General features: G+C 35.9%; 2 protein-coding genes across 9 annotated transcripts; one reads left to right on the forward strand and one right to left on the reverse strand.

The window, feature by feature from the left end:
* Positions 1-9,640: 9,640 nt before the first annotated feature.
* LOC127855012 (interferon alpha-inducible protein 27-like protein 2B) lies at positions 9,641-17,718 on the reverse strand. Of its 6 annotated transcripts, none has more exons than XM_052390310.1 (4): positions 17,583-17,718; positions 16,217-16,394; positions 12,230-12,443; positions 9,641-10,022 (listed from the first exon to the last, which is right to left on the reverse strand). In XM_052390310.1, exons 2-4 carry the CDS (start codon positions 16,370-16,372, stop codon positions 9,706-9,708), a joined length of 687 nt encoding a protein of 228 aa, XP_052246270.1. In that variant the 5' UTR covers positions 16,373-16,394; positions 17,583-17,718; the 3' UTR covers positions 9,641-9,705. The 6 variants fall into 6 exon arrangements, with proteins under 6 accessions (XP_052246270.1, XP_052246266.1, XP_052246267.1 ...); XM_052390306.1 differs by having other exon boundaries at positions 16,217-16,447; XM_052390307.1 differs by lacking the exon at positions 17,583-17,718 and adding an exon at positions 17,366-17,520 and having other exon boundaries at positions 16,217-16,447.
* LOC127855010 (uncharacterized) lies at positions 14,263-24,036 on the forward strand. Of its 3 annotated transcripts, none has more exons than XM_052390302.1 (2): positions 14,263-14,509; positions 22,748-24,036. In XM_052390302.1, the coding sequence occupies exons 1-2, from the start codon at positions 14,391-14,393 to the stop codon at positions 23,412-23,414; spliced, it is 786 nt and encodes a 261-aa protein (XP_052246262.1). In that variant the 5' UTR covers positions 14,263-14,390; the 3' UTR covers positions 23,415-24,036. The 3 variants fall into 3 exon arrangements, with proteins under 3 accessions (XP_052246262.1, XP_052246263.1, XP_052246261.1); XM_052390303.1 differs by lacking the exon at positions 14,263-14,509 and adding an exon at positions 19,476-19,578; XM_052390301.1 differs by lacking the exon at positions 14,263-14,509 and adding an exon at positions 20,276-20,589.
* Positions 24,037-24,722: the final 686 nt, after the last annotated feature.

Raw genomic sequence — 24,722 nt, forward strand, 5'->3', positions numbered from 1 at the left:
TAAGTCATGTGATGGTTCATATCGTGCATTGGCGCCACCCTCCGTCCTTAGCGCCATCTCATTAGCATTGGCTTCATCTCCTTTAGAAAAATAATAAAAGAATCAATTAGATATGCAATAAGCCATAGTGATTTTGCAAACAGCAACTAGTATATATTGAACGCAATAGTTTGATGTCATCAGCGTATCAATCTGGTAGACTAGTAACACAGGCAAAATCATCGATTTGCTTGAAAAAGCCATGGCACGACTTGTTAAGGTCCCCGTGTTTCCAAATGGCTTGTGATTGTATGGTTCTGTGCATTTGTGGACGAATAAATCTGCACTGATGTATTGCATGTTGTGTATTTCGTTGTTAGATTGGAACAAGAGCTTTCCTCAGCGATTCACCATAGTAACTATAGTCGCTTTTTCGTGGAATAACATACACCAGTAAACAATTTCAAATTCTGCATTTAAAATTGCTAATTGAAATAAAATTCTAATAATATTGCGTTTCACCATTTCCACGTGCAGAAAGACGGAACTATACATATCCCACGTGCTAAAGCGTCACATCGTCATGTATGAAATATTTTATTGTAAGCTCGCTCAGAATTTAGTCAAATAATAACATTTAAAATTTTAAAGCAAAATCTTAACTGATAAGTGAAATATTCAAGTTTTAAAAGTGTTGCGTTAGAAAAGTCTCCAAGTTTATTTAATCGAGCCAAAGATCTATAAATAAACCCTAAACGTTATGTGGTTTTGTTTGTTGAGCTTTTCTATATTTACTCTACATTCGAACGCATTCATTAGATAAAGTTTCACATAATAAAGAAATATTGTTATATAAAGAATTGGGTGATTTATGCTGTTTAACAGTCCAAGCTTTGGATTGTATTTGGAGCCAGAAGGTCACCGGTGGTACCAGACTGTTTGTAGCCATAATTGTGCGGCAAATATGTATAGCGAGCACAGTGCATTGAACCCCTTTTGAATGCGCAATAGTTAAATTGTACTAACTTTGTAGATAACGGCAAAGTAAGCAATAGTTGCAATAATCAGACTCCTACCTTTTGCCCTTCCGGAGCTGTACGTATGTACTCATAAAAGCTAAGAGCATACAAGAAGAACAAACAAGACTATTGCCAAGCAATATATGTCCCCTACCGGCTCAACCATTTTCAGAAATTCCACCATTGTCAGAATTGCATAATGTCGATATTGCCATCTATCCAGGTTTCAAGTTTCATTAAAAAATATGAAGAACTTTTAAAGTTATCGCAGGATCCAGAAAAAAACACTATTTTCAGCAGTATTTCTAGTCTATTTGTTGCCATAGCAACCATAATTTTTGACGTCGGAACACAATGAAATGACGTGCATAATGTCTTTATTGCCATTAATCCATGCTTCAAGTTCCATGAACAAATATTAAGAACTTTCAAAGTTAGCGCAGGATCCAGAAAAAACACACCTTTTTCAGCAGTATTTCTAGTTTATTTGTTGCCATAGCAACCATAATTTTTGACGTAGGAAAAAAATGAAATGACGTGCATAATCTCCATATTGCCATCTATTCGTGTTTCAAGTTTCATGATAAAATATGAAGAACATTCAAAAGTATCGCATGATCCAGAAAAGTGTGACACACTGACGGACACACAGAGCGCAACCAATAAGTCCCCTCCGGTAAAACCGGTAGGGGACAATAAGCGAGTGATAGTTGCGAACATTGTCCATAAATGTTAACAGTTTTGTGGGCACTGACAGAATAGCAATTTCTGATATTGTAAACGTGTATAAAATGAGTATTTTAACGTGGATTTCACATCCATATGGAATTAAATTAGATCTTAGTTTATGAGACACAATATCGAACTCTTATTTATAAGATAATTCTTCTATAATCACGGTGCAAAAGCAACGGAGGTTTTAGAGATTGGCACACGGGCTAGACATTATATAATTTAAACACACCCTTAAGAACTTTTTTTGTGAAATACAAAATTTTACGTTGCGTGAAGCAAAATCGTGAAGTGTGCATGTACTTTTTGCACAAGAACACAAGCTGATTAAATAAAGTATTTCTGCTGTATTTCACATTGCCATAAGCAGCATAAAATCTGTCTTTTATGCACTAGTTGAAATTTTAAAGAAAAATTGTTTTAAAAAGTTATTTGGAAAAAAAGCAGCACTTACAGGTGTGTTTACATCCATTAACGTTTAATTGGGAACCCCACACAGTCACCTTACCATGCACCCTGATAATGCAATCTTATTTATGTATGTGTTGAATTGAAAAATCTACCTCGATATGAAAGACATACAAAATGTTTTATTGACGTAAACTTTACAGTTTTTTGTCATTTACAAAATAGTTAAACAAAGCATAATGTCAACGTGAGTAAAAAGAATATTTAAATATCATATTGATCGCGAGTATGTAAGATTATATTCATACATACATACATGGATTTAATTAATAAGTTATACACAATAAAGATTTGTTATACAAATATTAATAAGAAACAAAAATAATAATAATATAGTGTTCGTGTTTCGCTAGATTAACATATACAGATGATGAAAACAATTATTTGTTATTTACTTTCATACAAATATTGGAGGATGAAAACCATAAACATATTGCAATTATTTAAACGTTATACAAGACAAGTTGATATGAAAAAAATATATTCACTGTGTTAAAACACAGCGTCTTATACAGCGACTTGTATTGCACGCTAACACATATCGGTACATGCTGTGTGTAGTAAAGCTAGATGACTAGAAGCTATATACTCGTATTTAGAACTACACATGATAAATATGCATTCTATGAAACGGCTGAAATCGAGAATATTTTATGAATTTACCTCAACAGGGTTTCAAATGTATATCTCCACCCAGCACAATTACATAATATTTCCTATTTTGCATTTATCCTCTCTCCTTCTGTGACATATACAGACTTTTTTGGCTCAATAAATAAACTTCACTTTCAGAAACTCGAAAGTAGGGAAGGCTATAAATAGTGCACGATTACCGCGTGCTTAATCTGTGTAAACTTACAGTAGCTGTTCGATAAATGTTTGAATGCGTGCATAACGCATTTGAATAATTAGACATATAATTTTCCTAGTTTGAGCGCAGCGAATTAGAGGAAAATTATTTTCCTATGCATAAGAAAGTCTCCGGTAGGGGTCGCTCAGTGTATTGTTTTGGCGGGCAAATATGCTCGTGGAATAGCCATTCGGCTTTGCGATACGAACCAGAGAACACGTAAATTTTCTTAATATTTTATTGGATATAAAATATTGACAAGTTTTTCTCATGAAAATGATTATCTGCATGAATATATTTATGTTGTTGTTTTTAACTATATGAGCGTTAATTCATATATGAGTTATGAAATCTATATCAAAATGTGAATTGTTCACATTTGTTTATTGTCATATGTTATAAATGTGTCATCTGGTCGCACGCATAGATACCAAAATACAAGCTGTATTTTCAATTTATATCGTTGTGTTTGTTGTTTATTTAGGAGACGTATAAGGTATAAGGAAGATTATTATTTGTGAAAATGTTGGTCATTAGAAACTTTGCGGATGGACATGCTGGGAAATTGCTTGCCTAAGTTGCCTAACCGTAAACCACAAAGCTAATAGCTAACTTAAAAGAACACACAGACAGTTACTAAAATATTTTCAAAACAATATGCCAGAATAGTGCCGCTTGCTTCTTTGATATTGAATACGACTGCTTCAGTTCTAAGCATTTCTAAGTACACATGTATTTCAAACAAATTTTCTTTCATAAATGTAATTTTTAACTTGTTTGAAATATTGTAAGATAGTTTGTGCTAATGAGATCGTAGCTTTAGTTCGCCTTGATATAGGTTTATTAAAACAGTTCAATAAAACTTGTCGCACTAAGAACTAAGAACGCGTCGTGTAGTTGAACACAATACTACGATAATTTATTACAAACTTCTCGACTTTTACCGCGTGCTTCTGTTACTATGGCAATTTCAGTTCATCCTCCATCACACTATCGGAATGATCGTGGTTTTTTTTCATGCATGTTCAAAGTACTCTCCGTCAGTAAGTGACCTGATGCGTTCTAGGTGTTCCCATTTTAACAACGGCCGTTAATCACGGTCGCCACCTCTTGTATGCGATGCATCAAAGGGGCCTTTGTTAACCAGGTTTTCCGAAGGAAAACACTGGTTATTAGATTGGCAAATGCGGGCGGGCTGGCTGGCTGGCTGGCTGGCTGGCGGGCTGGCGGGCTGGCGGGCGGGCGGAACAAGCTTGTCCGGGCCATAACTATGTCGTTCATTGTTAGATTTTTAAATCATTTGGCACATTTGTTCACCATCATTGGACGGTGTGTCGCGCGAAATAATTACGTCGATATCTCCAAGGTCAAGGTCACACTTTGAGTTCAAAGGTCAAAATTGGCAATAAATGAGCTTGTCTGTGCCATAACTATGTCATTCATTGTGAGATTTTACAATTATTTGGCACATTTGTTCACCATCATGGGACGGTGTGTCGCACGAAAGAATCACGTCAATATCTCCAATGTCAAGGTCACCACAACTTAAAATAGATTTATTTTGAAACAAACTTACAAAGGGGGTTAATTTTGTTTGTTCATTTCAAAAGTTCAGTTTGAGTTGTCTCCCTTAATCAGATTTTTTTCACAATGAAAACCTGGTTTTGTGACAATTTTGTCCCTTGTTTTGTTTTGGTAAATTGACAAAATTGAAAAAAGTTGTTTCTGATTCGCACATTTTCGTTTTAGTTATGATATTTATGATGAAACAGTAATACTGAACATTTACCATGCTCTAATATAGCCATTATATGCATCTTTTGACGATTTAAAAACCTGAAAATTATAATGCGTTGCAACGCGAAACGATTGAATAATTTGGAGAGTTTTGTAGTTGTCGTTATATTTTGTGAAACTACGAAGATTCCTTATATAAAGTATAAAATACACGTATGAAACAAACATACTTGGCAGTATGGCCGAGTGGTCTAATTGGTTAAGATTTTTCTCCAGGACCCCAGGGGTCAGTGGTTCGAGCCCTGCTGAGGGTAACTTCGAAAATGATGCCGGTTGGTTGAAAAACACGGCCGCCAGGGGGCGGGGCATTTTTCCTTATATGGCTTTAGTAAAACCTTGTTAACACTTTAGAGGCCATATTTATTGTCCAATCTTGATGAAATATGGTCAGAAGATGTGTCTTTATGATATCTTCAATGAGTTCGAAAATGGTTATGTTTGCTTGAAAAACATGGCCGCCTAGGGGCGGGGCATTTTTCCTTAAATGGCTATAAAAGGCTATAGTAAAATCTTGTTAACACTCTGGAGGCCACATTTATAGTCATGAAACTCGGTCAGAAGATTCATCCTAATAATATCTTGGACGAGTTAAAAAAATGATGCCGGTTGGTTGAAAATCATGGCCACCACGGGGGCGGAGCTATTTTCATTATATGGCTATAGTAAAACCTTGTTAACAGTGACTTAACACTCTAGAGGTCACATTTATTTTCCGATCATCATGAAACTTGGTCAGAAGATTTGTCCCAATGATATCTTGGATGAGTTTGAAAATGGTTTGGGTTGCTTTCAAAACATGGCCACCAGGGGCGGGGCATTTTCCGTATATGGCTATATATGACTATAGTTAAAACTTGTTAACACTCTAGAGGCCACATTTATTGTCCAATCTTCATGAAATTTGGTTAGAAGATTGGTCTTAATGATATCTTGGATGAGTTCGAAAATAATTATGTTTGCTTGAAAAAAATGGCTTTCAAGGGACGGGCATTTTTTCTTATATGGCTTTAGTAAAATCTTGTAAACACTCTAGAGGCCACATTTACTGTCCGATCTTCATGAAACATGGTCAGAAGATTCATCCCGATAATATCTTGGACGAGTTCAAAAATGATGCCGGTTGGTTGAAAAACATGGCTGCCAGGGGTCTGTGCATTTTACCTTATAAGGCTATAGTAAAACCTTGTTAACAGTCTAGAGGCCACATTTATTTTCCGATCTTTGTGAAACTTGGTCAAAAGATTTGTCCCATTAATATATTTTCATCTCAGGTGAGCGACTTTGGGCCTTTCAGGCCCTCTTGTTTTAATTGTGATGATAGTGAATTATTATCGAAAAGTCTACATAATTATGAAGCAACATTTGTTGCAAAAAAGATTTTGAAAATGTATGTCAGTGAATATACTATAAAACTGGAAAGTAACAGGAGTATAATAAAAAAAAATCTAACTATAAAAGACCGAGCTATCCTTATTTTTTGGAGATGTAAATGGGGACAAATGACATAATTATTTTAGCTCATTAAGATTTGTTCACCTTTGCCTTTTAGTGAATAAGCCATTTGCATTAGGGGACAAAGCTCATCTTTTTAAGCAGATGTAACATCTTTTGATTATTTCATGAATTATCTTACTATATAAACACATTTGTTGTAGAAGAAATATTTTGAGAATGCTGAGAATTTAGTTATCGGGTTTATTTAGAATTGCATATTTGGGGTTTCAGAGCTCCAGATAAGGTTTTGTGAAATTCTTAACGTTACTACCAGATTTTCAAAAAGAATTCTTAACTCTGAAACTGTATTCTTAACGTTACTACTAAGATTTGGAAAATAATTCTTAACTTTTCTAAATGACCTAAAAATAAATAATAATGGTTATTTTCATGCAAAAAATCTAAATAAACATACTAGCAACTTTATTTATACGAGTTCAACAGTGTCTATTCAGTATTATACAATTTTATTTTTCAAATACCTTCATATGCCCAAACTGTGCTTAGATTGCATGCCTTCGATGAATTTTGACATATTTCACAATTAAAACGGGTCTCCCCTTCAATCTTTTCAACGATTAGGCACGGGCATTGTCCCTTCCACTCGTTCAATGTGTTTTTTGTTTAAGTTTGGGCCCGTGGTGTCGCGTTTTGTTCGCTTATCCGACTGTGTCGGCAACTGAACATTTAACATCGTATAAGGTCTTTTCTATAATGTCTTTCTTAACATTCAACTTCGGCTCACTTTGCGTACAATATGTAAAAAGCGTGTTTTTGCACGCTTTGCAGTTTTTTATGAAGCTCTTTTGGCGCCGCCATTTTTTTTTGACAGATAGACTGTACACGCCGCTTTAATTGGAAAAAATGCGCTTTGTTAAACAAACCCGATAACCATTCTATATAAGCTCTGAAAAGATCTTTAATAAGCAAAAAGAACCCAATAAAAATCGATACGAACCGATGTAAAAATAATATTCGTAACTTGATTTCGTAATTCTTAATGGTACGACAAGAGTTTAAAATAAATATGTAACGGACATGAAAATAATTCGTAATTACGAAAATACGACCCTTATCTGTAGCTCTGCCGGTTTATATCGTACAATATGTTTTATGCAGGTTGCTGACATCTTAATTGAGTTGGTCACTTATATATTAACATATTTACATTTTGTTTTTATAGAATGTGTAAATGCTCTGTACATATTTGGGTTTACGTATATACGTTGAAAAAAAGGAACGTTATCTATCAAATTTAAGTCATGTGATGGTTCATATCGTGCATTGGCGCCACCCTCCGTCCTTAGCGCCATCTCATTAGCATTGGCTTCATCTCCTTTAGAAAAATAATAAAAAAATCAATTAGATATGCAATAAGCCATAGTGATTTTGCAAACAGCAACTAGTATATATTGAACGCAATAGTTTGATGTCATCAGCGTATCAATCTGGTAGACTAGTAACACAGGCAAAATCATCGATTTGCTTGAAAAAGCCATGGCACGACTTGTTAAGGTCCCCGTGTTTCCAAATGGCTTGTGATTGTATGGTTCTGTGCATTTGTGGACGAATAAATCTGCACTGATGTATTGCATGTTGTGTATTTCGTTGTTAGATTGGAACAAGAGCTTTCCTCAGCGATTCACCATAGTAACTATAGTCGCTTTTTCGTGGAATAACATACACCAGTTAACAATTTCAAATTCTGCATTTAAAATTGCTAAATTGCACGCGAAATGCACGCATTTGTATTTATTGGCGTTAATAAGTACCCTCAACCTTTAACACCAGTATTTCACTTGGTTTATAATTGTTTGTAGATCGTCAGCCCTGACCAATGGTACAATATCGATGAAATTTAAGACAATGAGAGCTTCCGGACACCTATCTGGACTCCAAGGTCAAGGTCATTGGCCTTCTGGACAAGGTCATTAGCGTGGACGGCAAACGGTGACGAAGATTTCACACCAGTAAACCAGCTTAACTATTCACATTATTTGTTATTTAAACGAACAACTAAAAGAATCATATTAGCATTCATGTCCTTATTGAGTTGAACAGTTTACCATCTATACCATTAATCAACGATATGCAAAGTAACATGTGCCTATTTACATAATCGGTGGAACGTTTGAATGCGATGTATGTAGTGAAAAACTTGGATGTTGTTCCTGAATAGCTCATTAACCATTAAGACGTGATCCTTCCAGGATCTAACCGAACGGAATCCCTTCTGTTCTTCTGTTCGAATCTCGTTATGTTCCAAATATGCGATCCCACGTTTATTAAAGAATGACGTGTGCAGTTAAAATATGTACCGTAACAGTGCTTTTGAGGATAAGACAAATGATCCATTTACAACATAATGACTAGAATCAAAAATGTTTTGATAAAGATGTTGCGGAAAAAATGATTACCGCCTGATTTTCAAGCAAGTTGTACAATAATTCGTCGATTTCGTATGTTGAACCGATCTAACCACATCAAAGCTATGGTTATAGGGTTCATTTTTGTGCACGTCGCGCGAGGCGTGTCCCGTGTTTTTCCTCAAACGAGATATACCCTTGTCAATCTGGGACGACACTTCTCACATGCCCCGTTTCCCGGAACTAGGCTCATAGATCTAAAATAAAGGATATCAATAAACTGGCTAATGGTCCCAAATGTGTTATGACACACATAAGTAAAGCGGGTCGTAATGTTTAAGCGCAAACCTGTTGTTAGTAATAGAGCTTCCAGTGTGGTTTTCATAAGATTTGGCCAGTAGTTGCTGATAAATACTTAAGAACATATTTCTGTGTAAAAAGTGTACATTGGAATTATCATCGCACTATATATAACTGTAAAGCAGACCGTTGGTTCAGCGGTCATCTCCTCTCGGGCACTGAAGCACCCAATAGATTCATTCAATTCTGAGCAGTGAGTTATTGCAAAATTTTACCGAAACACAGGGAAACAGGCTAGACGGACAGACAGACCAAGGGGTGATTACAAATACAGCCACATTTTGTTTTCGGGAACATGAAAATGTATTATACCTTTTTAGAACCGTGCCTGCCTTCATGACAAGTAAGCTCATATGCCTAACGCTTGCGACGATGAGAAACATGCCTCATATTGTATATTTTAGCAAGAAAGCATGCTTCATAGTGTGTATTTCAACAAGAAAGCATGCCTCATATTGTATATTATAACAAGAAAGCATGCTTCATATTGTGTATTTCAACAAGAAAGCATGCCTCATATTGTATATTATAACAAGAAAGCATGTCTCATATTGCATATTATAACAAGACTGGGATTGATACGCAAGCAACCAAATTTAATTTGTAACAACAATGTAACTAGTAGCAGCGTGTACATAATTTATAAATTATTTTTAGCGTGCTTCAACAATGTCTTGTTCCCTTCAATGACTTCGTCGCTTCCGGTTTCCTCGTCCTCTAGTTCGTCACTCCCTGTGACATTTCCTGCGTCATTTCCTGCGTTGTTTCCTGCGCTTTTTCCTATGTCACTTCCTGCGTCATTTCCTGGGTCACCTCCTGGCTTCGTGTTACCCTGTGTCGTTCTGACGACTATATACTGCACCGCAGCAGTGCCGGAAGCAACCACTCCGCCAGTTCCTGCCAGAGAGGAAGCAGCAATTCCAGCAGCACCTGCAGACTGCAAGGTCGCCACAACTCCTGTGACATATTACATAATGTTTAAACAAGGCATGATATATAAGACAATCCAATACCGTGACGCTACACTCAATAAAGATAATAGATTTTGTTTACACCCCCCCCCCCCCCGACTTGAAGCAAAGTGACCCAGTTGCAGTAAAATTTGATATCTTAATTACGACAGCCACATGTTTAAAAATACTAACAAGCATACTATTAGAACCTACGTTAAATCGTTATCAAGATATAATGTGGAAAATAACATTATGTTACAAGATCATGTGACTTTGACCTCTTGGCTTTCACCATGGGTTCTAATCCCGCGGGAGGCAAAATGTTTGTTTTCTTGCTATGAAAATGTCTAAATTCAAAGTTTGAATCGTAATTCAGCCACTTGAATTTTTTTAAACATTTTTTTTAGAACGACTTATTATTATTTAATGCCCATAATATATATCAGACTATTTATCACCATGTTAAATAAGCATTTATTTACCCTATTACATGTCTTATGTATCTTGTTTGGCAAGGTACTAATGAATTTGCCAATACAATTGAGTTTACAATGAACACAGAAGATAACATGCGTATATTTTCTTGATTCCGCTAGTTACATCCGATTGAATAGCATGCATGGAGTCTTGCTTTATAAATATTTATGTTGATTAGAGTAAATTTGTACATAAATAGTGCACAACAAGGAGAACAAGAAACCGTCGGAAACGGGTGATGCTCCCAAAGTTTTTTTTTGGTCACAACATTGCACTATATATTCAGATAAAAGGAAACGTCTTGAGGGGCATAACTTTGGACAAAATACTACGATGGATGGTTTAGCAACTTTAAAATTTCAAAGGGCCATAACTCTCTTAATAAATCATCTAACAAGAACCCACTAATAGCATGCGCATCTCCTCAAGGTAGTTAAGCTTCCCATAAAGCTTCATTTAAGTCGAGTCAGTGGTTGGGGAGAAATAGCCCGGACAAGAATTGCACTATAGGAATAGTTTATAGAAAATTTCAAAGGGCCACAATTCTGTGAAAAATCATCCGATCATAACCGGCTGATAATATGCACATCTCCTGTTGGTTGTGAAGCTTCCCATAAAGTTTCATTGAATTCCCGTGATAAGTTGCTGAGAAATAGCTCGAACAAGAATTGCACTATATGTACAATGGAAAATTTCAAAGGGCCATAACTCTGTGAAAAATCATCCGACCATAACCGGCTGATAATATGCACATCTCCTGTTGGTAGTGAAGCTTCCCATAAAGTTTCGTTGAATTCCCGTAATGAGTTGCTGAGAAATAGCTCGGACAAGAATTGCAATATATGTACAATGGACAATTTGAAAGGGCCATAACTCTGTGAAAAATCATCCGACCAGAACCGGCTGATAATATGCACATCTCCTCTTGGTAGTGAAGCTTCCCATAAAGTTTCATTAGTTGCTTAGAAATAGCCAGGACAAAAATTGCACTATATGTACAGTTAATGGAAAATTTCAAAGGGCCATAACTCCGTGAAAAATCATCCGACCAGAACTGGCTAATAATATGCACATCTCCTTTTGGTAGTGAAGCTTCCCATAAAGTTTCATTGAATTTCGGTCATTAGTTGCTGAGAAATAGCCCGGACAAGAATTTCACTATATGTAAGTTGGTGGAAAATTTCAAAGGGCCATAACTCTGTGAAAAATCATCCGACCAGAACCCGCTGATAATATGCACATCTCCTCTTGGTAGTGAAGCTTCCCATAAAGTTTCATAGAATTCCGGTCATTAGTTGCTGAGAAATAGCCCGGGCTAGAATTGCACTATATGTACAGTTAATGGAAAATTTCAAAGGGCCATAACTCTGTGAAAAATCATCCGACCAGAACCGGCTGATAATATGCACACATCTCCTCTTGGTAGTGAAGCTTCCCATAAAGTTTAATGGTATTCCGGTCATTAGTTGCTGAGAAATAGCCCGGACAGAAAGTGTGCACGGACGGACGGACACACGGACGGACAGACGAAGCGGCGACTATATGCTCCCGCCAATTTTTTTTTTTTTTTTTGGGGGGGGGGGGGGGAGCGTACAAATATTGTTTTCCGACAGAAGATAACATGCATATATTTTCTTGATTCCGCTTGTTACATCAATAGAACTACACTGACCAAGCACTGAAGGACATTGCTCTATATGACGATATTCCCTTTGCTCACAAAAAAGTTCTTACCGCCAGCAATAACTCCGCCGCCACTAGCCGAGGCACTGACAGACATCATCCAGGCGGCAATTGAGCCCCCAGCAATACCTCCTGCCGTGAACCCTGCCGCAGATAGAACTAATGGGGCTGCTACGACAGAAGCAGCCCCGACAGCTACGGGAAGTGCCACTCTCTTTAGCAATTTCTTCCACCTCGGTTGCTCATCCATTTGAACCGACGTAACCTTAAAACACAACGAAGGTTATATGAAATTTGTGTATACACTGTAAAAATAGATGTTTGAGCCGTTGTTTAATCGAAAATATAGACAACATAAAGTGACGTCAACGCCATAAACGTAACGGCGTGTGGCGGAATATTCATATAACACATAATATTACACAACACCAAGATGTATCGGAGTCGGTACACCAGCATATAAGCAATACTATAAATATAGATAGATACTATACATATAGAATATTATGTGAGTTTTGGATAAAGATCAAAATTTTCATGCGAGGACTAGAACCATGGTAGCGCGAGGCTTGCCGAGCGCTATCATATTTTGATCTGAGCATGATAAACTTGATCTTTATCCAAGACTCACAAATATTTTATTTATCCAATTTAACCCACTTTTACAGCGAATTCGGTTGATTAAAAATTTATAAAAAATTTGGTAAAATCAACGGCACGTGCTACGTTGTTAGGCTACGTTGTTAACAAATGTAGTTCCTTGTTTATAACAACTAAATGTTATATTGTTGTTATAAAACATTAAGATTTCCAATTCAATATGAATAAAATTGTATTGTATAACGCACGACTCTTTGTCACAGAACGATATTCTGATTTAATAAAAATGATTATTTGATCAGCGGTTATTTTTAAAACGCGGAGTAATACACTGACCTTGGTTACACTACAGTCATTATCAAAGTACGACAAACACTCATGAAAAGCGAAATTATCCAGTCAAACTAATTTTGTTTAAATAAAAAGGTTTAATGAATAAAAAATGGGATAAATAGAATAATAGGTTAGTGTTGATTATAGATCAGGTTTATCATGCTCGGCACGAAATCGAAAAAGCGCTCGCCAAGGCTCGTGCTTTTTGTTCTCTAAGCCTCGCATGATAAACCTATCAATAATCAACACCGACATATTATTCTCTCTATTTCATCTCTTTTTCTATTAATAATCATCAAATATCGCATTTTTTGACAAGTTTGTTCTTCAGTAGTTGACAAAAACAGATTCTCCTTTTTTTGGAAAAACCCGAGTGTGACCTAACAATAGCGATAGTATGAAGCTAATGTTTATACGATCGCTGTTATACTATCGATTTTCATCTGGTAATAGGATAAATAAAGAATATTATGTAGGTTTTGGGTAAAGATCAAGTTTATCATGCGAGGCTTAGAACCACGGTAGCGCGAGGCTTGCCGAGAGCTAACATGGTTCGAGCCGAGCATGATTAACTTGATCTTTATCAAAAACTCACATAATATTCTATTTATCCTATTATTTACTACCCTATCCTATTAATAATTATAAAATATCGCATTTTTGACGATTTTGTTTTTCAGTAGTTGACAAAAACATATTCTCCATTTTTTTGGAAAAAACAAAAAAATCTGATCTAAAAATAGCGATAGTATAAGCTCAAGTTTATACGATCGTTATTATACTATCGATTTTCATCTGGTTATAGGATACAAATTAATATCTCAATTTCAGAAGTTATTTTTAAATTATCCAGATGAGGCGCCCATTTTTTAAGAGACATTTCAATTTTTGACAAACAAGGGTCGTCCCACACAAAAAAATAAAACATGTTTGCGTTCGAATATAGATGCAAAATATTAAATGTATTTAAAATCAAAGCTTCAACCAATTAGCACAATTTAATATTTTACACAAATTAATATTCAACTTTGTTTAAAAGAAATACTCCAAGGTGCTTTATTGTTATATATATTACAAAAACACAGTGAAATTAAAAAGAAGCGCAATAAAAAAACAACAAGTTGAGGAAGATATGCGCTACCGTAGTTAATATCGAGATATCCAATACAAAGTGTAACACATGAATTCGCCTTGACTTGACACAACGACAAATGTACACAGTTGAGTTGTAAACTATACGGCATAAAACGATTTAAACGGTTAAACCTAATACAATAGAATGGCTTCTGGGGGCGAGGAAAATACAATACAGATTGATGAAAACGTTGAAATAAACAGTTTAAATTGTGGTGGAAATGATCAAATCGAAAGTGACCCGACTTTGGATAACAGTGTACAGTAAGTAGCCTTTCTATGAGTATCCTATAGTGTGATTATACATGGAGGTGAAGAAGTGTTACCATCTTAATATACAATTGTACGTATCGACACGTTTTCTGGTAATGCAGGGTTGCGTGTAGCGTTCATCATCAGCGCTTGATGAACATGTTTTATTACTGACCACGGAAGGGTGGTGTGTAATCTCTGTATGGTAGTACAAACAATCAGGCTGACGTTCAGTTTGTACGGGAGACTTTCTGGGTCGTTTGATAGTTTTAATGACCATGTTTCAGGATTAGCGTATCAGATGTACATCTACTATTAAAGCGCACAAATTCGACTAAGATAAGCGGAAATATGTACAAGGAAGCAAACAATCGGTATTGGTACACTGATAAGTTTTTCACCGGATATATCACGATAATGTACAAGCGATTTCATTAAAAAAATCATTGTGGATAAAGCCAGATTCAAGTGAATAACGCAGAGATGAAAGTCCATTGAACATTTCTGAACATGCAATGTTTTTAGATTGCTAATAATTTCCTCGTGTGGTCCTTATGGTTATTGATTCTTGGTAGTGATAGTTACAATGTATCATTGACTTGGGCCAATGTTTGTTTCCGGTGTCACTTATGGATTATACAATTTGGAAATGTAAAGTTCTGCCACCAATTGTCATTCTTTCACTTTTAATAGCTTGAGGCTTAACTTGGACGATTGATTTGAGTAAAAGATGACATTTGTATTAATGTTTAAGAAATTATATCGAGGGGTGCGAAATCTTACAGCAATCTCGACTGGATGTAATAGAAAGCTTCGTTTATCGACGACAGCTAAGGAACGCAACACGGACTGGCATAATGTTATTCTTAAAAATATATATAAATAAATCAATAAATGTAGTACTGTCTCATATGTAAATGATGTGTATATAGTGCTGATGTATATTTTGTTCCTTAGTTAAGTACTTTGTGTTACCAGAAAATGTGCTAAAACGTGCCGATATAATTTACTATATGATATTTGCTTGATTGTATTTGTAACTGTTTAAAAATATGGGTTAATAAAAGTATTTAGTATTTATATGGTTCTTATTTATTCAAAAGAGGAAAGTATCACGGAGTTAAAGCACTATTATATTCTTCAACTGGAGTTAAAAATGTACCGCAAACGTTTTCGTAAACAAAAGTTTAATAGAAATCGGATGGCTCGAATTCCGGATGGCTCGAACTTTTGTTGCCGGTCCCGACGAGTTCGAGCCATGCAGTTATATTTATTTGATATACTGCGGAACCCTGTGAAAAAAACAATCAAACATATATGTCAGCCATACAAAATAGCATCAAATACAATAATGTCTGTCCCTTTTAATATCTGAAACACACAGGGCGAATTATTTTTAAATAACTGATATCAATCACAGAAAACATAAAGTTAAAGACACTTCTGAACTTTCACTGAATAGATGTGTCTGTTACAAACATTCAGACTTTTGTATTAGATGTTAAGAAATTATAATCACAACTGGCTTTTCGTGATCAATTTTAGGTCTAAGAATACATCAATAGTTTAAATAATATTAACCAAATTGACAGGAATAGATGCAGAACATAGAATTCGTTTAATACAATAGAAAATCATACACATGAACATACATCATCACACGCAATTAAGCATGAAAACCCAAATGGTGTTATTATTCTATCACAATACCCCACCCACCGCTTCTTCCTCTTCTGTCTCTTGTTCTTCCTGCTGTTCTTCCTCCCCTTCCTTCTCTCCAGCCGCTTTCTCTCCCTCATCGCCACCAGTTGGGGGTTCATCGGCTTCTTCGGCTTTTGTTTCCTCCAGTACATCCTCTCCTTCAGCGTCAGACATGATTAAAACCGTCTGCTGTGTGCTGTACGCGAGATGCAAACAGCCAGTTGATTACACAAAAATGGTGGATGGGTGCTAGGGAGACAGAAATAAATTCTACATGTTTATTTCGGTAAATAAAGCTGAAAGCATTGTTTTCATGAATTAGACGCTTTATAAACGTAACAATTAACAAAAAAATATCCGTTTAAAGTGATGTCAACAATGATTTTTTTTCAAATATTGACACATTTTCGCAATGGAATAAAAGTAAAGAATCTCAATTTCTTTGAAATTTTGTTGAAAATGTATATACAAGATTTTGTTTTTCATCGCAGTTCCTTCGGTTTTACTTGTCATTAAGATTCTGAATTAATAAATCGTCTGCAAAAGTTGGCGTGTTGTAAAGGTTTATTGCTGCGAATTCGTACAAGTGTCAACATTTTGAGGGTGACTTGCAACAACTTGTTTACATGGTAACCTAATGTAATTATTTTTGAACTTATCTTAAAAGGAAATGTTAAATTGAGACATTGACTAAAATAAAAGATTGCAAGTAAATGTAATGAAAATAAATGGTAAACTTTTGTAGTAAGAAACTGTTGTTATGTACATAAATTTATATGTCTATTGATAAGAATGACTTTGTGCAGGTCACGCCAATGTTTGAACAAGAACACAGGCTTATTAAATAAAGTAATTCTGATGTATTTCACACTGCCATAAGCAGCATATATAATCTGTCTTTTATGCACTAGTAGAAATAACTCCAATTAATATGAGGTCGATATACTCCTATAAATATGAGGTCGATATACATCGGTAGATTACGTATAATTATTTGGACTATAGAAGAAATTTGTAAGAAAAAATGTTTAATTTGGAAAAAAAAGCAGCACTTACCAGTGTGTTTACATCCATTAACGTTTAATTGTGAACCCAACAAAGTCACCTTATCCTGCACCCTGATCTAATGCAATCTTATGTATGTATGTGTTGAATTGAAAAATCTACCTCGATATGTTCACTGTGTTAAAACACAACGTCCTATGCTGCGACTTGTATTGCACGCGAACACATATCGGTACTTGCTGTGTGTGTGACGTAAAGCTAGATAACTGGAGCTATTTACATTTAGAACTACACTATTTAGAACAACACATGATAAATATGCCTACTATGAAACGGCTGAAATCAGGAATTTCAAATTAAAATATGTTTAAGCTTTTACCTCAACGGGGTTTCAAATGTAGATCTGCACCGTACACATATAGATAATAATTTCTATTTTGCATTTATCCTTCTCCTTCTGTGATATGTACAAACGTTGACGGTTCAATAAATTAACATCATTTTCAGAAAACGACAATAGGAGGTTTTGGGGATTCCGATAATGACGTCACGTTTGCGCATGCTCTAATTTTGGCCGTCAAAACTGCGGCCATTCTGCTATTGTTTGCATTTGATGAACCGCATTGTAATACGGTTACAATCATATTCGCGACCCTTTTAATGAACAAAAAATACTCAGAAATTGAAAATTCTTTCAGATTAAATTGAATCCAATGAACGAACACAAATAAGGACGAAAACAAACAACAAATTGATTGATTTTATGTAATCAACATATAGAAACTGATTTGAACCTATTTGTCTGTAAAAACTTACCTTGTTACAGAATAACTAAATCCTCTTGATAAATGTAAATGTTTTTATTTATTTAATTGTTCACACCAATTTTTACACTCTGTTTCAGCATTTTTAACCCAGTGTTTAATTGCCCCTTTGTTTATCACAAACCGATTATCTCGATATGATCGGATACTGTCCAGACAATGACTAAAAAAAACAGTGTGTCATAAACCCAGGGACCTATGCTTGTATGGCTCTGTATGGGGTCTCTGCATAAACCACATGTGTCTGGTCATTAAACACAATTTATGATACCTCCATGTCATCTCTTGGCATATTAAGTCTAACCTAACAGTTGCTTAAATAAAATATTTGAACATATTTAAAAAAATAGACATTTGTCCGAAATGGATTAACAGCTAGGAACTATTAAGTATATATAAATTAACCAGTTTAAACATAACAATAAAGTGTTTAATAACTATACATTTAAAATATTGTACAAGTTTACTGCTACACAATTAACGTATTTAACGGGTACCTGCAAATGTAAAATCTGCTTTAATGTGTAAAGATCGTGCGTTACTGCAGTGTTCGAAACATCATCATGAAAACAAGCAGTCGCGTTTGGTCATCATAGGGATATAAAATACTTGCGTAAAATAAATTAAATGTGTAGTTTTATGGTATCATAAAATGCTAGATTTGTATCGCTCAGTATCACTAAAGAAGAGTTTTCAATATACATGTACATGCAAAGACATTTCAATTTGCAAAATATGCAGGTGTTTTTTTCGATTTGAATGCTTAAATTTATTAATATTTTCATTCAATGCAAACGAAACGAAAATTCATTCAATGTAAAATAAAATTAAAACTACAATTCAAGATTGAAATGTATTGAACTATTTCAGGGCTTTGTTTTATAACCGATTCAATGCACCCACCCTTAGCACTAAATTTGAATCGCTGATGAAAAATAACACTATCGCATCCACACCACTTAAAGTAATATTCAAATTATTATATGTTTTATTATTTTTGAAATATCATTTATTAAAGTCTTACTTAAAGAATACGGGTATTGATAGTTTTGTTTTGTGAAATTGTAATTATTAAGTCTTCCGACGACCTTTACTCTGATACAATGTAATTGGCCGCGATCGAGAAGTTGACGGCCAATCTATTTTTAGTAACGGAAAACCCCTTTTGTGACGTCACACAAAAACCTCCTATTCGAAAGAACGGAAGGGCTATAAAATTCCGCGATTGCTTAATTTGTGTATACATGTGTATGTCGTGTCCCCCAGATAACTCAGAAAACGACAATTCGAAAGTACGGAAGGGCTATAAATTTCCGCGATTGCTTAATTTGTGTATACATGTGTATGTCGTGTCCCCCAGATAACTGGGAGTACCTCTTGCCGCTAATAAAGCTCGTCGCTTCTTTTCGATAGTTCGTTATCTTTTCTGTCGATTGTTTGCCTCGTGTATTTTTTTACGTCCGCCATGTTTGAACTAAATTTTGTTTAATCAATTCTAATATAAATGCAGCGTTATGTTCATATGCGACTCTTTTCAAATATTTGGACGCGGTAAAAACGACCGAAAGCCAAACCTTATCAACATAGCTAGACAATTCATTTGTGCAAATAGAGGGTAGAGTAAGCGACTGCTTTAAGTATATAAGGGCGCTCAAGGACCACAAACTTGAAACAATGAGCAATAGCGATAAATCTTCGTCACCTAGCTTGGCCCGAAGGCCGCCGAGGCCAAGGCTGCCAAAATTAGACTCGAGTTTGTCGAAAAAGAGATCGAACAAATAAACATATTATAGCAAATTAGATAAGTATACTGTATTGATATGATAGAGATTAGAATTATAGTATGAAATGTGTACACTTTATCAAATTCTAGTATTGAAATGGGTCCAGTTTATCAAAATTCTTGTATTGAAATGGGTCAACTTTCTCAATGGTGTCGTATACAAATGGGTCTGCTTTTTAAAAATCTTGTATCTGTCTACTTTATCAGAGTTCCGGTATACAAATGGGTCACATTTCGGAAGTCTCAGTGGGACACCCCTACCTCAAAATTTGGGAAGTACCCCCCCCCCCCCCCCCCCCTCGGGATCATTTCTAAGTATTTCAAACACATTTTCTTTCAAAAATGTCCTATTTGACTTTTTTGAAAAATAGAAAGATAGTTTATGCTAATGAGATCGTAGCTTTAGTTCGCCTTGATATGAGTTCATTAAAACAGTTCAATACAACTTGTCGCACTAAGAACAAAGAACGCGTCGTGTTGTTGACCACAATACTACGACAGTTTATAACAAACACCCCGACTTCTACCGCGTGCTTCTGTTACTATGACCATTTCAGTCGATCATCACTCACACTATCGGAATGATCATGAGTTTAGTTCTATGCGTGCCCAAAATACACCCCGTCAGTAAGTGACCTGATGCTTTCTGGGTGTTACCATGACGTCTTTGAGTTATTAACTCAACCGAACGATGTGCAGTGGAATGCCCAGTGGAGAAGAGTTGCCTTAAGAACGCAGTCATGTTCGATTGCGGTTTCATGTATTTCTAGAATATACATGTAAGTCAAATTGTTGAAGCATACATTTGGACAAGTTAAACGCATTTACAATCAAGGCAATCATATATGACTATTCTTAGAGATGACGTTTTTTGTTCGTTATTTCTAGATTGTTGCCTGTTATATGGTTACTTGAGGTTTCGGCGAAACACCGTTTCGGTGAAAAGGCGACTCTGTTGCAGTTAAGAAGTGGTTTCGGTGAAGTGAAGTGTTAACAAAAAAAATTGTGTTGCCCATAAGCAGATCAATTACTACATTAGTTGATTGCTCAAATTACCGCATGAGGAGCAATTAAACAGTAAACGTGAATATTTAATCGTGTGAATAAAAAGGAAAAACAGTGGCTTGTGTAATATTTTATTGAGCTACCTTTTAACGATTGTTCAACATGTTGATATACACAAATCTACTTGCAAGTGATTATACATAAAAAATAGTCATAATTACCTTATTTACTTATACAATACACCATTATATATGCAATGACATGACTACAAATGAAACACTTGGGATACACACTATTTATATACATTTACACATACACATGTACTAAGGCAATCAATTGGCAAATGATATGGCACACACATTTCAAGATACATGAGAGCATAGCTTTTAACAATCTTCGTCTTGGATGGCATCAGTTGTTGTGTCAGGTCCAAGTCCTGCGATGTGGCTGCATGTTCTCAGTAGCTGTGAAGTGGTCATCTCGTCGTCTTTGTATTTGTTCTATGCTTCGAACAGTCTGCCTTGTATATTCACATTTTTTCTTTCTACGTATTCTTGTTAAAAGATTTCCAGACACCAAGCGGATTTGTAGATCCACAGAATGTGCTTAATCCGCGAAGGAGTGGCACAAGTACGTAGAAGCTTATGTCAGCTCTACCAGCCCTAGTATCCATGCGAAGATGCCACCCCTCTAAATCATTATTTGTTCTTATCACTTCGCGACACACTCCAATTCTCTGGTCTCCACACTGCCTCGTTTATCCACGTAGTCCAGTACTTTCAAAACCGGAACCCCGACATCAGTTGCCTGTTGGTGCAGTTGATTGAAGGCTGATGTTATGCGTTCAGCTTGTGGGTATCATATGGGAGTGGCATTATCTTCCGCAAAGACAGATACTTGTCGCCTTTGTTGGTGTATGCATTCGTCAACCCCTCGTGCATTACTTTCCTATAGATTCGCTGCACCCGGTGAAAGACACAGCCTTTTATTACACAACCGGGGAACACGTCTCTGATGGCCTGCCTGGCAGCAGCTTCGAAATCGACCATGAACCACTCAACAAGAGGGGAATCCAGTTGGCGGTGAATGCTGGATAGGACTTGAATGTAGTATTGCTTGCTTCGTCGTGACATACGAATATATACCAGTGGTACCCGTTTAGTATCTTCGCCTTTTCTTACGAAGACATGAATAATCACTAGTTGGTAGAAGGGACGTTTTACCAGTTTGAACGTCCCATCTACAAACCACTTTCTTGATTATTTTAATACACTGAGTTGTTCCGTTATTGCGATCACTATATGTCGTTGGTCTTCATAACGGATGTCATCGAGGATAAAGTTGTCACCTATATATTCCCTGTCAAGGTCAAAATTTAAGTCACATGGTTCTTGTGGGCCCATTGTCTGGCGGTGTAAGTTAACGGCTCTTGTTAGATTGTCCATTCAAGGCAGGCACACATGTTCTTCTGTCACCATTTCTGTCTTGACCGTTTTTACAATTTCAGCCGCAGGACGGAACACATCACTGCGACCGACTTGCTTCGCCTTTGTTCTGATCGTAGACTTTTTATATTCCCCTGGATGTGTATGTTCATGTAGAATGGCAGTTAACATGTCTATCGTTCAAATACCATACATTCATTAATGGTATATTTTTTTTTACCTACCATAAACAAGTTACATTTAAACATATGTATGCAATACTAACGTAAGAAATCAGAATATTCCGTGTTAAATCATAAAACATAGTTAATGCGGTCTCCTAAACGCATCTAGGTTAATAAAAATATCAGTAGGGACCGGCTCAATAACATAATTTGTCAACATTCTTATAAATTGACATGTCACAACTGCTTAATCATTGGTTGTTTTTGTTGTTCGTTTTTGTATAGCAATTAGCCGTTTTAAATTCCTTAATTGAATGTTTCAGATCCGTGCTCGAGGGTCTGGACCCCCTCGAAGAGGATGACCCGTACCGGCCGGTGACGGAAGCCGAGGCAGAGGCGCTCCAAGCGCATCTCACTCAAACATTGAACAGTCTCAAGGAACACATTGACGCAACGGAAGCCAGAAAGAACCAATTTATGGAACAGCGGGAGCAGGCGCGCGCGTCCGTGCAGGAAATGCGCCGGCGCCTCGACCGAATGCTGGACGATTTGGAACGGCGAACAGTTGCGGAGCTAGAAATGAAGCGCGACAACATGCATAACGTTCTAGCTGAAGAGTCGATGACAATAGACCAGCAGGCGGAGAAACTTCGGAATCTGGTCGATAAGTATGATGGTGGTAACAGCGTCAGCGACCCAGACACGGCGACAAAGGAGTTCACTGATGCTGAAAAGGAAACTAATGAGTTGTTGGAGCGATTGCAGGGTCGGCCAATGGAACAGTTGGCGTTCGTACCGGATACGGGGATACTTGATACGCTGCGCTCCTTCGAAAGATTGATGACTGCACGCGTTACTAGGCCCGGGCCTGACGGCGAACCAGTGGAGGTGGACCCAGAAGAACTGTTGAGAGAGCTAAGTAATGACGTCACTGAGACTCAAGAGGAATTGTCGGAAGATGGACACGCGATTGAGGGTGACAAAAACTGAGATGTATAATCTGAATACATGAGTTTATTAATTTGAACAATTCTTTGCAAAACATGTGATGCCACGTGTTTTCTCTGCTTCATGTAATTGACAAGGATTATTGTTGCCTTTCAAAAAATTCTTACAAGGTTTATCCAATAAATATAACTAGGCAATTTCGACATGCTAAACAAAATGCGTGTTTTCTCAGCAATAAATTAAGCATTGCCTAATCAGTTCTTTGGAAAATAATGATACATTTATGTATCAATTGCGATTTATTTGAACTAGTTTTACATTCCGAATGAAAAAGTGTGATACTTAAAACTAACAAATCGGTTAGGTCATGAACTTTTGATGGTTTCTTAGAACACATTTTAGTTATAACTATAGTCTTAAAACTTATTTTAAATGAACGGCAGCTGTGAATATTTCAGACACTTACCTTCATTAAGAAAACGGGGCATACGTTTATACCTTTGTCTACGAAAAAATAATTAAACTTTAAACGGGCCTTTGAAAAACATGTGATATTTTACGTATATTTCAACTAAATGCGTAATTAAACAATTCAAAATATTCCTTTTAAAGAGATTCTGTACTTCTAATGTGTGTAGCCTAGTGATTAAAATTATTTCATCTTGGGGTCATCTTCCTTACACTATTAAAAAAAACATAACTAATGTCATAATAAAAAATAATACAGAAACATGTTTAAAGTGTAAAAACGTGTACAAATATTGAATTGTTTGTAAACTCTGATTAAATGTTTTATTTTTAAACCATTAAAGAGACCTTTTCACAGATTTTGGCATATTTTGAAGTTTGTCATTAAATGCTTTATATTAGTTAAATGTAAACATTGGATCTTAAAAGCTCCAGTAAAAAAATCAAAAATAAAACTAAAAAAAGGACAAAAAAGTAGCCGGTACCAGGGCTCGAACCAGTGACCCCCGGAGTCCTGGAGTAAGTCTGAAGTAAAAACGCATTAGCCCTCTCAGCTATTCCGCCGAAAATACACAGTGTAAGTATTTTATACCTTATATAAGCAATCTTCGTAGTTTCGTAAATTTAAACAACAAAAGAACTCTCCGAATTATTCAATCATTTCGCGTTGCAACGCTTTATAATTTTTAGGTTTTAAAATTGTCAAAAGATACATATAATGTTTATTGGACTATGGTAAATGTTCAGTAATACTGTTTCCTCACAAATATCATAACTAAAACGAAAATTTGCGAATCTGAAAGAACTTTTTTCAATTTTGTCAATTTACCAAACCGTGAAAAGGTCCCTTTAAGAAATTTTAATAAGTTGTTTAATCAGAAT

This window comes from Dreissena polymorpha, chromosome 13, assembly GCF_020536995.1.
Source record: "Dreissena polymorpha isolate Duluth1 chromosome 13, UMN_Dpol_1.0, whole genome shotgun sequence".
NCBI classification, from domain to species: Eukaryota; Metazoa; Mollusca; class Bivalvia; order Myida; family Dreissenidae; genus Dreissena; species Dreissena polymorpha.

Coding starts and splice junctions, on each gene's coding strand:
- LOC127855012 (XM_052390310.1), bottom strand. CDS start 16,372: ATGTCTGACGCTGAAGGAGAGGATGTACTGGAGGAAACAAAAGCCGAA. Junction 12,444..16,216: donor AGACAGAAGAGGAAGAAGCG/GTGGGTGGGGTA, acceptor TTGTGTTTTAAG/GTTACGTCGGTTCAAATGGA. Junction 10,023..12,229: donor CGGCGGAGTTATTGCTGGCG/GTAAGAACTTTT, acceptor AATATGTCACAG/GAGTTGTGGCGACCTTGCAG.
- LOC127855010 (XM_052390301.1), top strand. CDS start 20,450: ATGCTTTCTGGGTGTTACCATGACGTCTTTGAGTTATTAACTCAACCG. Junction 20,590..22,747: donor TGTATTTCTAGAATATACAT/GTAAGTCAAATT, acceptor TGAATGTTTCAG/ATCCGTGCTCGAGGGTCTGG.